A 16,988-nucleotide genomic window follows, 5' to 3' on the forward strand; every position below is an offset into this window, starting at 1 on the left:
GGGGGGCAGGGTGCTCCCAGGCAGACCCAGAAGTGGACCGGAGTTAATTCTGATCCGCTTCCAGATTCGCTTATGCGCACGTGGAGGCCCCCCTCACTCCTGTGGGACACCCTGCGCGCCCCAGCATCGCAGCAATCATGAGGCGTGAGGCTGGAGAGGGCCTCATCGGGACACACTACCGTGTCGTGTAGAGGCCTCAGCGCCAGTGGGGGTGCACCTTAACACATATCCAGTGTCACCCACGTCACGAGCTTTGCTTGTCAGCAGCTTGAGGTGCAGTTTCCCAGAAGCCCCTCCACCTATCTCCTTGAAAGCTGGCAGATTTCGTGGCCTCAGCAGCGGCTAACATGCCTGCAGTTTGCAGCCTGCTGTGCCTCACACACACACACGTGACACCAGTTTTACTTGTCAGCAGCATGAGGCGCAGTTTGCCCTAAACCCCTTCACCTGTCTCCTTGAAACCTGGCAGGCTTTGTGGCCGTAGCAGGAGCTACCATCCCTGCAGTTTTCACTCCCCTCTGCCTTTGCACTTACAAGTGACACGAGTTTTGGTTTCGAGACTTTGAGGTGCAGTTTCCCAGAACCCCCTGCACCTATCTCCTTGAAACTTGGCAGGCTACGTGGCCTCAGAAGGGGTTACCTACCATCCCTGCACCTTTCATCTGAATCAGGCAAGGAATGACAAAGCTATAGGCAGTTTTGTGCTTCCCCATTATAGCCTATGGGTGAAATGTCGAAACAGCGTGGAAACAGCGAAACGGTTTCAATGAAACGAAGTGGAACAGTGGGTTTGAAATGAAACGAAACTCAAAGTGCAAGACTGTCCCATCGAAACGTCGAACTGGGCGTCGAAAAGGAATGGTGCCGTTTCGCACAGCCCTACTGGTTGGGGTCCCACCCACTGTCTTCCTGCGAATACCTTTCGACCCCCACCTCCATGCCCTCAAATCCCGGTGCTGCAGCTGCCTCCAAATGCTGCCTCGCTTGGCTCCAAGCCCAGGGGCTGCCTGTCCTCTTGTAATTCCCTGTGAGCCGAGAGTGCCCTGTCCTTCAGATACCCATGCAGTGTCCCCTCCTGCCTTGATGCAGAAATGGGTTATTGTGCCCCCTTGGGCGACCTGGGCCCTCCATGTCCAGCGCACTCTGGAGGGCCAGCGCCAGCTATGGCTCAGCTTGCATTTTACAGCCATGGCGAGTGCAAAGAAAGCCCCTCAGGACCGCGGTTGACGCCAGCTCATCTGAGCCTCCCTCCCAGCACTCGGCGCGGTAGGACACTGTAGGGGACGCGGCCCCACGCGCTACAGTCACCCCTGCCATCTGGACCTATCCTCCAGGCACTCAGTTTCCCTGGGGTACCATGGGACAGATGCCCAGATGCTGCCACAAGGCACTGCTGCAGCTAAGCAGCCTGGTGAGGGCTGCACAGCTCCGCTGCGGTGCAAGCGGCTGCTGGAAACAACTCAACGTTTGTGTTGTATCGGGATCAGATAAAAGGCCCACAATCCAGGCTTGTGTCTGGGGCATCCACCGATAACCACTCAGCCACACGGGGTTAACCTCAGACCTCTTTATTTTAGGTTGCACACAGTAGACAGGCGATGTGGGGCAGTCACAGACATGGTCACTCAGGCGCGGAGCTGGGGACACTGTTGTAAAGGCCGCTACGCAGAGACAAGTGCTGCTGTTCCAGGACCGATCGGCAATGATGGGGGTTCTGGGTCTTTCTACCTGCTGGGTGCTCCCCAAACATCTCTCACAATCTCTAGTCCCATGAGCCTGCCAGCTCCATCCCAAATCCCAGGGTCGCAAGCCCAGGGACTTTGCAGCCTGCAGCAGGGTCATCCCAGTATGAGCAGCGAGCCTGAACATCCTCCTTCTCCTGCATGATCCTCGGTCCCGGGGGCTCCCAAAACACAGTTCAGACTGGGTCACCCAGGTGCCAAGAGGGACTTGGGGAGGCACTGGAGATGGTGCCCAGAGCAGACCGAGCCCTGTGGGAGGATAGGGAGACTACACGAGCATGCACTGCCTTAGGAAAGCCATGAAAGGTGGCATGCGGTAGAATTCCCCTGGAGACAGGGGCGTCTCCTGCAAGCCACGTCCTCACCACGGGCCACAGTCAGCTACCGGTCTACAGCACTGTGGCAAGAGAGGGGCTGAGGGCTCTGGGAGAGCCGCACCCGCCGCGGAGACGCAAGAGCAGGTAGATGGTGCTGCGGTTCTCGATGTGATAGTAAGAGAGCGGGTGGTGATCTTGCAGCTCCTGGGAATTGTGCGTGAGGCGCTGCTGGTCCACAGGGACTTTCAGCTTGGCCTGGATTTTGGCCTTCAGCTGCTGCACGGTGTCTGTAGGCCATGCGCCGAAGGTGTAGGTCCTGCCATCATGGCCCTTCACGAAGATTTCCATTTCCTGAGGCTGGGTTCGGAGAAGCAGGACGGTGACGTCATAGAAGATGCCATGTGATGCCAAGGTGCCATTATCGTCCAGGAGCTTCTGGCTGTCTAGGTCAGTGTCCTGCAGGGCCAGGCGCTGCTGGTAGGGAGGGATGTGCCACAAGCGCTCAATCTCCCCCTTGATCTGCTGGATGGCAGCGCTGGGACTCAGCGTCAGGTGCAGGCAGGACCCCGAGAGCTGCTTCACGCTCACCCGCACTGGTCTGGCCGGCTGGAATAGAGAGGGCAGGAGATGGGGGTGGGTGGGCACAGAGCTGCCGCAGAGGGAGCCCCCCGTGGCAAACAGCTTCCTGGCACGGGAATGCCGCAGAGCAGTGGCACAGCAGGGAAGTTCCCAGTGGCTCAAGGCTCACCAGGTGGTGGCACGGCCTCGGTCAAGGGCACTGGCTGTGGAGGGTGCCAGCTAGCCTAGGCCCAACTTCTGCCCGTACAGCGGTGCTATGAAGAGCAGGGCAGGAGCTCTGGTTGGGGAGGGCCTCCCAGCTACGCCGCCCCCACTTCCTGGGAGTACAGGTTTCTCTCACTTTATGCAGGTTCGGTATATGGGAATTCGCTCTTATGCAATGACTCTTTTTACACCCCAAATTTGTTATACGCAAGGTAAATTTGCTATATGCAAGGTACGTCTGTAGGGGAAGGGGCGAGAGGACACAGCGCCTGCAGGCTGATGGCATTGGCCGCTCCTGGGGCTTTAGCAGGGAGCAAAACAGAGGGAAATGTCAGTGGGTGCAGCGCATAGGCCGGGGGGGCACGGCTCTTGCAGCTACGTGCACCCTGGAAGGGCTGCAGGGCAGAACCAGGCTCTTGCCGTGGGGAGGGTGCGCCCCCGGATGTGCGCGTGGGATGTGGGCTGGCTGCCACTGTGGGCAGCACCGGGGGCTTCCCAGCAGGAGGGTGCGCCGCGCTGTACTTAGGGCGGCAGCAGAGGCGCAGGGAGGAGAGGTGGGGGGGCTATGGCAAATTGTGGGGTGGCTGCAGCTCTCCTCCCAGTGCCATCACTGCCTGCTCCAAATGCAGCGCAGCCCAGCCCCCTGCCAGGAAGAGCTCAGTGCCACTGCCAGCTCCAGCCCGCAGCCGCAGCTGCCCTCATACCACGTGCAGATCCAGGGGGACACGCCTCCTGTGAAAAGCCCGGCACAGCCCCCCGGCCTGCAGCCCTCCCGGGGTGCGCGTAGTAGCAAGAGCTACGACCCCCGTCCCACACCCCATGCCCCGCACCCACTGACATTTCCCTCCGCTTTGCTCTCGGCTGCGGCCCCGGGAGTGGCTGGCGCCACCTGCCCTCCCACAACCCTTTGCCTAGGCTCAGCCCCACGCCCTCCCTCACCGCCATGGGAACGGTGTCCTACTTGTTACGTTAACAAGCGTGTTCCCTTTCTGTAGTTCGAGTTATGCACAGTATTCTGGGAACTCACGTACCGCATAAAGTGAGGGAAGCCCGTAGGTCTTGTTGGGCGTTTCTCGCCTTAGGAGGCATCCTCGAGGTAAGGGAGGAGCAGTGCTGTGCCAAGCAGCGGGCACTGAGCCGGCGGGGTCACGAGCAGAGCCCCGTGAAGCATCATACCTGCACAGGCCACGGCTCGATGGGCGCGGTGCCATTCTGGAAGCACAGCTGGCTCCGGCATCTGGAGGCTTCTCTTGCCACCAGCTCCCACTTCTTTCCCTGCCCTAGGATTCCCGTTGGATCGGCCGGATCCAGGATCACAGGGCTGCAAAAACACAAGCAGTCCTTCTCCATGCTTGGTTCTGGGCTTTCTGGCTGCTGTTGGACCCCGGCCCACTCCCTCCCTGTCTCTCCTCCCACCACATCTGTGTGCAGGGTGTGGCAAGGGGGGCTCAGCGGTAGGTTTGGCTTATTGCAGCCTGAGTCCCCTAAAGTGATGCCGGGCCCCGGGCACTAAGCGGGCAGCACAGACACGGAAAAAGCAGGGCTTTGGCCAGCCCCAAGTAAAAGGAAGGGTGGAGTTGCTTTAGTCAGCGAGCCTAGTAGCACCTTGGCCACAGCCAGGCAGTGACTGACGCAGAAGTGTGGATGGGACTGGGCAAGGCTGTGCCCTATGTCTCACAGTTATCGGACCTGGGCAAAGGTCTGGCCCCACTGATGACCCCGGGATTTGGACTTCTTTGGGCTAGGGCTTCCCCTTCAGCAAGCGCCTGCCTGGATTGCCTGTGCATGCCTGGACACACGTGCCTGAGGCTTTGGAGGTCCGGCAGGGGCTGGTGGATCCTGAGCAGAACTGCTCATTCTCTCTCTTGGAGGTGTATTTCACTGCAGTGCACCTGCCCGTCCCAATGGGCGCCTCCCCACATCAGGACCAGGGCCTGGGCAGGCAGGGCAGGGATGGGGAGGAGCCGCGCGACATGAGTGACACCGCTCTCACCGCTGGTTCCTCAGCTGTTGCTTGACGTGGGCCGCCACCACGGGGTGCTGGAAGTCGTAGAACTCGGTCCAGTAGACACAGAGCTCTTGGTACCGGCACAACAGCTCCATGACGGTGCGGAAGCCCTCGGCCGTGCTGAACCTCTCTGCTGCTTCGGTGCCACTCTCCCAGGCGTAGATGGTCAGCAGCTCCAGGGCATACTTGGTGGGAAGCACCGACGGGGTGTAGCTCTCGAGCAGGTACTGTTAAAGCGAGGGAGCCAGCTGAGATGTGGGGGCTGCTGGGCTCATACCCCGGTCCCCTGCGGTCCAGCCCCAGAGTCGCTAGAGGAGACAGCTGCTCGGGCAGGGGGCTGGCGGCATGTACTTACAGAGACTAGTTAGTGAGAGGGTGCGTGTGTGCGCGTGGAGCAAGGGGATGGGAGCCCTGCCCCTGGTGGCGCTGGCAAGAGGCGCAGGAATTTGGGGAGTTAGAGCAAGGCTTGTCCCTGCCCAGAAACGCACAGACCTGCGGGACCAAAGCTGGGAGCCCGATGCCAGGCCCCTCAACCCCTTGGGGAGTGGGCAGCATCACAGAGCGCCAAGCACCTGCTGCGGCATGTGGAAACGCTGGCGGGTGAGGGCTCTTGGTGCCCTGGGGAAACTGGCTGTACTGGGGTGTCCCTGCTGCCCTGCGTGCGCGGGGGCAGGACCGGGCCCCTTACCTTCTTGTACCAGTGCTTGACGAGGCGCAGCAGGTTCTTGAGCTTGGCCGGGCGGCGCTTCACAAAGTTCTTCTGCAGCTCAGTGAAAGTGGTGGAGAACGTGCCGGGGGCATAGCTAGCCCGGATCAGGTCCACGTAGACCTGGGGATGGGGTCTGCAGCCGGGAGTCACATGCCCTGGGGGAGACAGTGGAGTGGTTGGGGGTCATCCTGGTGTCATGACACTTACTGGGCCAGGTCCAGGATGTGCAGGACTGATGGGGGGCCACGTGGCTCTCAGCAGCACCCTGGCCTGGAGGCCCTGCCCGGGAACAGGACCCAGCCCCCTTCCCACACGCTCCTCTCTCCAGGTCAGCCCCCGGGCCTGTGGGACACTGAGGCATGTTCCTCGACCTGGCTCTGCAGGGCCCCCAGGATGCCTTGTGGCTGGGCCTCACGGCCCAGGGAAGGCCCAGGGATCGTTCCTACCTAGGGCGTTGTAGGCTGGGAGCACGTCCACCTCGATGGACTCCTGCCGCTTCTTCGACTGGATGGTGATGCAGAGTGAGCGCGGAGGGGTGCTCTTTCCTTTTGGCTGGGAGACTTCAGTGTCGACGTTGAAGGCGAGTGACTGTCGGCACCGATTCAGCTGGTTCTCGATGGTGCTGATCACGGATGCACGTTTCTCCACCTGGTCCTGGTAGCTGGTGAAGCAGTTGAGGAAAAGGACCAGATCCGCGTCCGAATTATTCTTCAAGGCCGTCCCCTTCCCTGCAGAGCCGCCCTGCAAAGGAACAGAACCATTGGCTCCGTGTGCGCCCACTGCCCGCTCCATCGCTCTGGGGTGCAGAAATGTCGGGCCCTCCTCCAAGGCCAGCTCAGCCACGCTGCCCCTGTGAAGCAAGTGCCGCCCTGGCTCCAGGCTCGTGGGGTGGCAAGCAGCGACACAACGCGTTAGGACGGCACACACGTTGCTCCCCAGCCTGTGCTAATGCTGCTGTCTCCGCTGAGGCCTTCAGCAGGACTTGCCTTCCGATTACTCAACCGCGACCAGTTAGGAAAGGGGACTTCCAGTGTAACCTTACAGGAGATGAAGGGGGAGGCGCAGAACAAATAGATACAGAGCTGAGTGCAGGCAAGCTGCCTGTGCTGCGCCGAGGGGGGATGCTGACCAACACTGCTGGGACAGCGAGGACCTCGACCGCTTGCAGAAGGGATCCCCGCTCTGCCTCTCCTCCGATCTCAGCCTGCTCACGCACCCTCCTCTTCCACTTCATCCCGCCCGGGTGCCGAGTCAGCCAAGCCGGCTCTGCCCGCCCCCGTGTAAACCAGGGAGGGGACGGGACCTTCCCAGAGCAGCCCAGGGGGACTCCGGGGCAGGGAGGTGAGCCAGCCCCCCGCCCCCACCCTGCCGCAACAACCCGCCACCCAGCGCTGCATCTTCCTCCCTCTGCCTTCCTCCCTCCTTGTGCCTGTCCTCTGCGAAGCAGGAAAAGCAAAGCCTTTTGGCAGCGCTCAGCGCCAAAACTCAGAGCCCGAAGCGAGCCCTTCTTCCCCGCTACGGGCTCGTGGACGGACTACGAGACTACGTGGTGTGCTCTCCCCGGAGAGGGCCTGGAATAAGCTGGGAGCAGGTCTGCTCGGCCTGCCCCACGGCGTGCCAGCACGCTCCCCAGCCCCACTTGGACCCCTTCCCTCGGCCTGTCCCGGCCCAGGTATTTCTGACCTCAAACCAGGTTCATCCGGTGAGTCCCTGGACCCACTTCTTCCAGCAAACCAAGCCAACAGCTCCCCCTCCCTTTCTCCCTGGCAACCTTTCCTTCACTCGCTGGACAAGGGGGACCCGGGTAGGTGACGGTCTAGAGCACTCACCTTCACTGTCTTGTCCACCCTGATGTCTTCAAAGCACTTCTCCTTCAGGAAGTCACAGATCCTCCGGACCGTATCCTTCACCTGCTGCTGGAACTCCTCGCTGGGCTGCAGGTTGTCTGCAATCCAGGCATCCAGGTCCCTGGCTCGCACCTGGTACAGCTCCATCTCTACTGCCTCTCTCGCCCCTTGAGGCTGCCGCTTTTTAAGCATCCCGGCACAGCCCTGCGCTGCTGACGTCTCCCTCACAGATGGCGTCATGCGGAGGGTATTAAGGTGGACTGGGTTCCTGCGCCGGGGGCTGGGGCCAGTATGAAAGCCCGGGCACTGCCGCCCCGCGCTCCCAGCGTGGCAGGGCAGCCAAGTCTTCTTCCCCCATCCATACCTGCAGGGGCTCCTGCCAGGCCCTGCCCACGGGCTCGGTCCCCCATTCCCGCCCCTGACCCAGATGCTGGAGAAAGTGCCACTTCTCAGCCCCGTGCCGAAGCCGAGTGCTGTGCAGGACAGTACGCCCTGTGCCCCGAGTCATCTTCCCGTCGCTCTGTGGCCTCTTCACGAAGCTCTGAGCTGCAGCGGGGTCACCGGGCCGGCCGCGGTCAGGGAGACGCCCCCTCCCCAGGGCTCCATGGGCAGGTGCCAGGCAGGCAGGCCCGGGGCTGGCCCCTGGAGGGCTGCTGGTGGGGTGCTGAGCTTCCGCCCTGCCAGGACCGTGTCCTGCCCATCGCCTCTCGCCCTGCACAGACCCGGCGCTGCAGGAGCCGAGGGCGCGGTGCTGAGCAGCCCGCATCCTGGGCCCCAGCGGCAGCAAGGGTCCCAGAGCACAGGGCCAGTTTCCCAGCCCTGGCTGCATTCCCAAGGCCACCTTAAGCAGTGTTTTTTTCCAGCAGCACTGGTAAGCATGGGTTCGGTTTCACACCCCCTAGGTTTCGCTTTCCAGACTGCTAGAAACGAAACTGGGGAAGAGGAGCTGTTACCAGCCGGCAGGGACTGCCAGGAGCTGCAGCTGGGGGGAGGCGATCTAGCCTGGACTTCCCCTGCTGTTTGTCTGACCGGTTTGAGGTCCTGCTCTCCCGTGCCAGCACGCGCCGTCATGCGTTGCTGTGGCTGGAAGCGGAAGCTGCAGGCACAGAGGAGGATGCAGTCAGCCACAAGCACCCAGCTGAGATCAGTCAGGCACAATGCCCTTCTCTGAGACAGCCGCAAGTCCCTGCCTTGCACCCTGGCAGTGACGCGTGCAGGGAGGTGGGGCAGCCTGGGCCAGCTGCACGCCGTGTCCAGAGCTACTTGGGCTGGGCCGTGCCCTCATGGACGTGTGCTGGTGGGGACGCGGGCACGGCCAGTTTCCCGAGGGCGCCAAGAGCCCCAGGATCTGGATCCCCTCAGCTTCGCGCAGCAGTGCAGCCGGCAGAGTTGCCAGTTCCCAGCATGCGCCGACAGGGCTGGTGACAGCGCCGTACCACCAGCAAGCTCATTTCCGAAGGCGGGAAGGCGGCAAGCTACTTCCATTGGAGCACCAAGGCGGGGGGGCAAGAGGCTGCGGGACAAAGAAGCAGAGCCGAACATCCCACAGCACAAAGTCATGCAGGATGGGGAGACTCAGTGAAACGCTGCGTACCTGATGCCGGAGAGGCTGGTGGAGCAACAGAAGGCCGTCCATGAGACGGCCTTGCTCGGGGAGATTGGGGGTGTGCAGGGGGGCCCCCCTATGCCCCCCAGCTCAGTGACTGGCACCTCCTGGGTGGGGGGTGGGCAGCTGGGGTTCCCATGTGGCTGATCGACGAGCCGGGGATGTGCGGGGGTGGGGGGGCAGGGTGCTCCCAGGCAGACCCAGAAGTGGACCGGAGTTAATTCTGATCCGCTTCCAGATTCGCTTATGCGCACGTGGAGGCCCCCCTCACTCCTGTGGGACACCCTGCGCGCCCCAGCATCGCAGCAATCATGAGGCGTGAGGCTGGAGAGGGCCTCATCGGGACACACTACCGTGTCGTGTAGAGGCCTCAGCGCCAGTGGGGGTGCACCTTAACACATATCCAGTGTCACCCACGTCACGAGCTTTGCTTGTCAGCAGCTTGAGGTGCAGTTTCCCAGAAGCCCCTCCACCTATCTCCTTGAAAGCTGGCAGATTTCGTGGCCTCAGCAGCGGCTAACATGCCTGCAGTTTGCAGCCTGCTGTGCCTCACACACACACACGTGACACCAGTTTTACTTGTCAGCAGCATGAGGCGCAGTTTGCCCTAAACCCCTTCACCTGTCTCCTTGAAACCTGGCAGGCTTTGTGGCCGTAGCAGGAGCTACCATCCCTGCAGTTTTCACTCCCCTCTGCCTTTGCACTTACAAGTGACACGAGTTTTGGTTTCGAGACTTTGAGGTGCAGTTTCCCAGAACCCCCTGCACCTATCTCCTTGAAACTTGGCAGGCTACGTGGCCTCAGAAGGGGTTACCTACCATCCCTGCACCTTTCATCTGAATCAGGCAAGGAATGACAAAGCTATAGGCAGTTTTGTGCTTCCCCATTATAGCCTATGGGTGAAATGTCGAAACAGCGTGGAAACAGCGAAACGGTTTCAATGAAACGAAGTGGAACAGTGGGTTTGAAATGAAACGAAACTCAAAGTGCAAGACTGTCCCATCGAAACGTCGAACTGGGCGTCGAAAAGGAATGGTGCCGTTTCGCACAGCCCTACTGGTTGGGGTCCCACCCACTGTCTTCCTGCGAATACCTTTCGACCCCCACCTCCATGCCCTCAAATCCCGGTGCTGCAGCTGCCTCCAAATGCTGCCTCGCTTGGCTCCAAGCCCAGGGGCTGCCTGTCCTCTTGTAATTCCCTGTGAGCCGAGAGTGCCCTGTCCTTCAGATACCCATGCAGTGTCCCCTCCTGCCTTGATGCAGAAATGGGTTATTGTGCCCCCTTGGGCGACCTGGGCCCTCCATGTCCAGCGCACTCTGGAGGGCCAGCGCCAGCTATGGCTCAGCTTGCATTTTACAGCCATGGCGAGTGCAAAGAAAGCCCCTCAGGACCGCGGTTGACGCCAGCTCATCTGAGCCTCCCTCCCAGCACTCGGCGCGGTAGGACACTGTAGGGGACGCGGCCCCACGCGCTACAGTCACCCCTGCCATCTGGACCTATCCTCCAGGCACTCAGTTTCCCTGGGGTACCATGGGACAGATGCCCAGATGCTGCCACAAGGCACTGCTGCAGCTAAGCAGCCTGGTGAGGGCTGCACAGCTCCGCTGCGGTGCAAGCGGCTGCTGGAAACAACTCAACGTTTGTGTTGTATCGGGATCAGATAAAAGGCCCACAATCCAGGCTTGTGTCTGGGGCATCCACCGATAACCACTCAGCCACACGGGGTTAACCTCAGACCTCTTTATTTTAGGTTGCACACAGTAGACAGGCGATGTGGGGCAGTCACAGACATGGTCACTCAGGCGCGGAGCTGGGGACACTGTTGTAAAGGCCGCTACGCAGAGACAAGTGCTGCTGTTCCAGGACCGATCGGCAATGATGGGGGTTCTGGGTCTTTCTACCTGCTGGGTGCTCCCCAAACATCTCTCACAATCTCTAGTCCCATGAGCCTGCCAGCTCCATCCCAAATCCCAGGGTCGCAAGCCCAGGGACTTTGCAGCCTGCAGCAGGGTCATCCCAGTATGAGCAGCGAGCCTGAACATCCTCCTTCTCCTGCATGATCCTCGGTCCCGGGGGCTCCCAAAACACAGTTCAGACTGGGTCACCCAGGTGCCAAGAGGGACTTGGGGAGGCACTGGAGATGGTGCCCAGAGCAGACCGAGCCCTGTGGGAGGATAGGGAGACTACACGAGCATGCACTGCCTTAGGAAAGCCATGAAAGGTGGCATGCGGTAGAATTCCCCTGGAGACAGGGGCGTCTCCTGCAAGCCACGTCCTCACCACGGGCCACAGTCAGCTACCGGTCTACAGCACTGTGGCAAGAGAGGGGCTGAGGGCTCTGGGAGAGCCGCACCCGCCGCGGAGACGCAAGAGCAGGTAGATGGTGCTGCGGTTCTCGATGTGATAGTAAGAGAGCGGGTGGTGATCTTGCAGCTCCTGGGAATTGTGCGTGAGGCGCTGCTGGTCCACAGGGACTTTCAGCTTGGCCTGGATTTTGGCCTTCAGCTGCTGCACGGTGTCTGTAGGCCATGCGCCGAAGGTGTAGGTCCTGCCATCATGGCCCTTCACGAAGATTTCCATTTCCTGAGGCTGGGTTCGGAGAAGCAGGACGGTGACGTCATAGAAGATGCCATGTGATGCCAAGGTGCCATTATCGTCCAGGAGCTTCTGGCTGTCTAGGTCAGTGTCCTGCAGGGCCAGGCGCTGCTGGTAGGGAGGGATGTGCCACAAGCGCTCAATCTCCCCCTTGATCTGCTGGATGGCAGCGCTGGGACTCAGCGTCAGGTGCAGGCAGGACCCCGAGAGCTGCTTCACGCTCACCCGCACTGGTCTGGCCGGCTGGAATAGAGAGGGCAGGAGATGGGGGTGGGTGGGCACAGAGCTGCCGCAGAGGGAGCCCCCCGTGGCAAACAGCTTCCTGGCACGGGAATGCCGCAGAGCAGTGGCACAGCAGGGAAGTTCCCAGTGGCTCAAGGCTCACCAGGTGGTGGCACGGCCTCGGTCAAGGGCACTGGCTGTGGAGGGTGCCAGCTAGCCTAGGCCCAACTTCTGCCCGTACAGCGGTGCTATGAAGAGCAGGGCAGGAGCTCTGGTTGGGGAGGGCCTCCCAGCTACGCCGCCCCCACTTCCTGGGAGTACAGGTTTCTCTCACTTTATGCAGGTTCGGTATATGGGAATTCGCTCTTATGCAATGACTCTTTTTACACCCCAAATTTGTTATACGCAAGGTAAATTTGCTATATGCAAGGTACGTCTGTAGGGGAAGGGGCGAGAGGACACAGCGCCTGCAGGCTGATGGCATTGGCCGCTCCTGGGGCTTTAGCAGGGAGCAAAACAGAGGGAAATGTCAGTGGGTGCAGCGCATAGGCCGGGGGGGCACGGCTCTTGCAGCTACGTGCACCCTGGAAGGGCTGCAGGGCAGAACCAGGCTCTTGCCGTGGGGAGGGTGCGCCCCCGGATGTGCGCGTGGGATGTGGGCTGGCTGCCACTGTGGGCAGCACCGGGGGCTTCCCAGCAGGAGGGTGCGCCGCGCTGTACTTAGGGCGGCAGCAGAGGCGCAGGGAGGAGAGGTGGGGGGGCTATGGCAAATTGTGGGGTGGCTGCAGCTCTCCTCCCAGTGCCATCACTGCCTGCTCCAAATGCAGCGCAGCCCAGCCCCCTGCCAGGAAGAGCTCAGTGCCACTGCCAGCTCCAGCCCGCAGCCGCAGCTGCCCTCATACCATGTGCAGATCCAGGGGGACACGCCTCCTGTGAAAAGCCCGGCACAGCCCCCCGGCCTGCAGCCCTCCCGGGGTGCGCGTAGTAGCAAGAGCTACGACCCCCGTCCCACACCCCATGCCCCGCACCCACTGACATTTCCCTCCGCTTTGCTCTCGGCTGCGGCCCCGGGAGTGGCTGGCGCCACCTGCCCTCCCACAACCCTTTGCCTAGGCTCAGCCCCACGCCCTCCCTCACCGCCATGGGAACGGTGTCCTACTTGTTACGTTAACAAGCGTGTTCCCTTTCTGTAGTTCGAGTTATGCACAGTATTCTGGGAACTCACGTACCGCATAAAGTGAGGGAAGCCCGTAGGTCTTGTTGGGCGTTTCTCGCCTTAGGAGGCATCCTCGAGGTAAGGGAGGAGCAGTGCTGTGCCAAGCAGCGGGCACTGAGCCGGCGGGGTCACGAGCAGAGCCCCGTGAAGCATCATACCTGCACAGGCCACGGCTCGATGGGCGCGGTGCCATTCTGGAAGCACAGCTGGCTCCGGCATCTGGAGGCTTCTCTTGCCACCAGCTCCCACTTCTTTCCCTGCCCTAGGATTCCCGTTGGATCGGCCGGATCCAGGATCACAGGGCTGCAAAAACACAAGCAGTCCTTCTCCATGCTTGGTTCTGGGCTTTCTGGCTGCTGTTGGACCCCGGCCCACTCCCTCCCTGTCTCTCCTCCCACCACATCTGTGTGCAGGGTGTGGCAAGGGGGGCTCAGCGGTAGGTTTGGCTTATTGCAGCCTGAGTCCCCTAAAGTGATGCCGGGCCCCGGGCACTAAGCGGGCAGCACAGACACGGAAAAAGCAGGGCTTTGGCCAGCCCCAAGTAAAAGGAAGGGTGGAGTTGCTTTAGTCAGCGAGCCTAGTAGCACCTTGGCCACAGCCAGGCAGTGACTGACGCAGAAGTGTGGATGGGACTGGGCAAGGCTGTGCCCTATGTCTCACAGTTATCGGACCTGGGCAAAGGTCTGGCCCCACTGATGACCCCGGGATTTGGACTTCTTTGGGCTAGGGCTTCCCCTTCAGCAAGCGCCTGCCTGGATTGCCTGTGCATGCCTGGACACACGTGCCTGAGGCTTTGGAGGTCCGGCAGGGGCTGGTGGATCCTGAGCAGAACTGCTCATTCTCTCTCTTGGAGGTGTATTTCACTGCAGTGCACCTGCCCGTCCCAATGGGCGCCTCCCCACATCAGGACCAGGGCCTGGGCAGGCAGGGCAGGGATGGGGAGGAGCCGCGCGACATGAGTGACACCGCTCTCACCGCTGGTTCCTCAGCTGTTGCTTGACGTGGGCCGCCACCACGGGGTGCTGGAAGTCGTAGAACTCGGTCCAGTAGACACAGAGCTCTTGGTACCGGCACAACAGCTCCATGACGGTGCGGAAGCCCTCGGCCGTGCTGAACCTCTCTGCTGCTTCGGTGCCACTCTCCCAGGCGTAGATGGTCAGCAGCTCCAGGGCATACTTGGTGGGAAGCACCGACGGGGTGTAGCTCTCGAGCAGGTACTGTTAAAGCGAGGGAGCCAGCTGAGATGTGGGGGCTGCTGGGCTCATACCCCGGTCCCCTGCGGTCCAGCCCCAGAGTCGCTAGAGGAGACAGCTGCTCGGGCAGGGGGCTGGCGGCATGTACTTACAGAGACTAGTTAGTGAGAGGGTGCGTGTGTGCGCGTGGAGCAAGGGGATGGGAGCCCTGCCCCTGGTGGCGCTGGCAAGAGGCGCAGGAATTTGGGGAGTTAGAGCAAGGCTTGTCCCTGCCCAGAAACGCACAGACCTGCGGGACCAAAGCTGGGAGCCCGATGCCAGGCCCCTCAACCCCTTGGGGAGTGGGCAGCATCACAGAGCGCCAAGCACCTGCTGCGGCATGTGGAAACGCTGGCGGGTGAGGGCTCTTGGTGCCCTGGGGAAACTGGCTGTACTGGGGTGTCCCTGCTGCCCTGCGTGCGCGGGGGCAGGACCGGGCCCCTTACCTTCTTGTACCAGTGCTTGACGAGGCGCAGCAGGTTCTTGAGCTTGGCCGGGCGGCGCTTCACAAAGTTCTTCTGCAGCTCAGTGAAAGTGGTGGAGAACGTGCCGGGGGCATAGCTAGCCCGGATCAGGTCCACGTAGACCTGGGGATGGGGTCTGCAGCCGGGAGTCACATGCCCTGGGGGAGACAGTGGAGTGGTTGGGGGTCATCCTGGTGTCATGACACTTACTGGGCCAGGTCCAGGATGTGCAGGACTGATGGGGGGCCACGTGGCTCTCAGCAGCACCCTGGCCTGGAGGCCCTGCCCGGGAACAGGACCCAGCCCCCTTCCCACACGCTCCTCTCTCCAGGTCAGCCCCCGGGCCTGTGGGACACTGAGGCATGTTCCTCGACCTGGCTCTGCAGGGCCCCCAGGATGCCTTGTGGCTGGGCCTCACGGCCCAGGGAAGGCCCAGGGATCGTTCCTACCTAGGGCGTTGTAGGCTGGGAGCACGTCCACCTCGATGGACTCCTGCCGCTTCTTCGACTGGATGGTGATGCAGAGTGAGCGCGGAGGGGTGCTCTTTCCTTTTGGCTGGGAGACTTCAGTGTCGACGTTGAAGGCGAGTGACTGTCGGCACCGATTCAGCTGGTTCTCGATGGTGCTGATCACGGATGCACGTTTCTCCACCTGGTCCTGGTAGCTGGTGAAGCAGTTGAGGAAAAGGACCAGATCCGCGTCCGAATTATTCTTCAAGGCCGTCCCCTTCCCTGCAGAGCCGCCCTGCAAAGGAACAGAACCATTGGCTCCGTGTGCGCCCACTGCCCGCTCCATCGCTCTGGGGTGCAGAAATGTCGGGCCCTCCTCCAAGGCCAGCTCAGCCACGCTGCCCCTGTGAAGCAAGTGCCGCCCTGGCTCCAGGCTCGTGGGGTGGCAAGCAGCGACACAACGCGTTAGGACGGCACACACGTTGCTCCCCAGCCTGTGCTAATGCTGCTGTCTCCGCTGAGGCCTTCAGCAGGACTTGCCTTCCGATTACTCAACCGCGACCAGTTAGGAAAGGGGACTTCCAGTGTAACCTTACAGGAGATGAAGGGGGAGGCGCAGAACAAATAGATACAGAGCTGAGTGCAGGCAAGCTGCCTGTGCTGCGCCGAGGGGGGATGCTGACCAACACTGCTGGGACAGCGAGGACCTCGACCGCTTGCAGAAGGGATCCCCGCTCTGCCTCTCCTCCGATCTCAGCCTGCTCACGCACCCTCCTCTTCCACTTCATCCCGCCCGGGTGCCGAGTCAGCCAAGCCGGCTCTGCCCGCCCCCGTGTAAACCAGGGAGGGGACGGGACCTTCCCAGAGCAGCCCAGGGGGACTCCGGGGCAGGGAGGTGAGCCAGCCCCCCGCCCCCACCCTGCCGCAACAACCCGCCACCCAGCGCTGCATCTTCCTCCCTCTGCCTTCCTCCCTCCTTGTGCCTGTCCTCTGCGAAGCAGGAAAAGCAAAGCCTTTTGGCAGCGCTCAGCGCCAAAACTCAGAGCCCGAAGCGAGCCCTTCTTCCCCGCTACGGGCTCGTGGACGGACTACGAGACTACGTGGTGTGCTCTCCCCGGAGAGGGCCTGGAATAAGCTGGGAGCAGGTCTGCTCGGCCTGCCCCACGGCGTGCCAGCACGCTCCCCAGCCCCACTTGGACCCCTTCCCTCGGCCTGTCCCGGCCCAGGTATTTCTGACCTCAAACCAGGTTCATCCGGTGAGTCCCTGGACCCACTTCTTCCAGCAAACCAAGCCAACAGCTCCCCCTCCCTTTCTCCCTGGCAACCTTTCCTTCACTCGCTGGACAAGGGGGACCCGGGTAGGTGACGGTCTAGAGCACTCACCTTCACTGTCTTGTCCACCCTGATGTCTTCAAAGCACTTCTCCTTCAGGAAGTCACAGATCCTCCGGACCGTATCCTTCACCTGCTGCTGGAACTCCTCGCTGGGCTGCAGGTTGTCTGCAATCCAGGCATCCAGGTCCCTGGCTCGCACCTGGTACAGCTCCATCTCTACTGCCTCTCTCGCCCCTTGAGGCTGCCGCTTTTTAAGCATCCCGGCACAGCCCTGCGCTGCTGACGTCTCCCTCACAGATGGCGTCATGCGGAGGGTATTAAGGTGGACTGGGTTCCTGCGCCGGGGGCTGGGGCCAGTATGAAAGCCCGGGCACTGCCGCCCCGCGCTCCCAGCGTGGCAGGGCAGCCAAGTCTTCTTCCCCCATCCATACCTGCAGGGGCTCCTGCCAGGCCCTGCCCACGG

The 16,988-nt window shown here is 61.6% G+C and overlaps 2 protein-coding genes across 2 annotated transcripts; both read right to left on the reverse strand.

Annotated features, from left to right (window-relative positions):
- Positions 1-30: 30 nt before the first annotated feature.
- On the reverse strand, positions 31-7,802 carry LOC149855621 (2'-5'-oligoadenylate synthase 1-like). Its single transcript, XM_090021293.1, has 6 exons — positions 7,389-7,802; positions 6,006-6,300; positions 5,539-5,714; positions 4,836-5,077; positions 4,019-4,163; positions 31-2,665 (listed from the first exon to the last, which is right to left on the reverse strand). The coding sequence occupies exons 1-6, from the start codon at positions 7,644-7,646 to the stop codon at positions 2,132-2,134; spliced, it is 1,650 nt and encodes a 549-aa protein (XP_089877419.1). The 5' UTR covers positions 7,647-7,802; the 3' UTR covers positions 31-2,131.
- A 1,414-nt stretch (positions 7,803-9,216) lies between these two features.
- On the reverse strand, positions 9,217-16,988 carry LOC149855622 (2'-5'-oligoadenylate synthase 1-like). Its single transcript, XM_090021294.1, has 6 exons — positions 16,575-16,988; positions 15,192-15,486; positions 14,725-14,900; positions 14,022-14,263; positions 13,205-13,349; positions 9,217-11,851 (listed from the first exon to the last, which is right to left on the reverse strand). The coding sequence occupies exons 1-6, from the start codon at positions 16,830-16,832 to the stop codon at positions 11,318-11,320; spliced, it is 1,650 nt and encodes a 549-aa protein (XP_089877420.1). The 5' UTR covers positions 16,833-16,988; the 3' UTR covers positions 9,217-11,317.

This window comes from Crocodylus siamensis, chromosome 11 (assembly GCF_052110815.1).
Source record: "Crocodylus siamensis isolate JL-2025a chromosome 11, ASM5211081v1, whole genome shotgun sequence".
In the NCBI taxonomy this organism is placed as follows: Eukaryota; Metazoa; Chordata; order Crocodylia; family Crocodylidae; genus Crocodylus; species Crocodylus siamensis.

What these genes read in the sequence shown, in the direction of transcription:
- LOC149855621 (XM_090021293.1), bottom strand. Translation starts at nt 7,646, where the DNA reads ATGACGCCATCTGTGAGGGAGACGTCAGCAGCGCAGGGCTGTGCCGGG. An exon ending in CCCAGCCTACAACGCCCTAG is followed by an intron (nt 5,715 to 6,005) that starts GTAGGAACGATC and finishes TGTCTCCCCCAG; the next exon opens with GGCATGTGACTCCCGGCTGC. An exon ending in TCAAGCACTGGTACAAGAAG is followed by an intron (nt 5,078 to 5,538) that starts GTAAGGGGCCCG and finishes TCGCTTTAACAG; the next exon opens with TACCTGCTCGAGAGCTACAC.
- LOC149855622 (XM_090021294.1), bottom strand. Translation starts at nt 16,832, where the DNA reads ATGACGCCATCTGTGAGGGAGACGTCAGCAGCGCAGGGCTGTGCCGGG. An exon ending in CCCAGCCTACAACGCCCTAG is followed by an intron (nt 14,901 to 15,191) that starts GTAGGAACGATC and finishes TGTCTCCCCCAG; the next exon opens with GGCATGTGACTCCCGGCTGC. An exon ending in TCGAGCCGTGGCCTGTGCAG is followed by an intron (nt 11,852 to 13,204) that starts GTATGATGCTTC and finishes TCTCTATTCCAG; the next exon opens with CCGGCCAGACCAGTGCGGGT.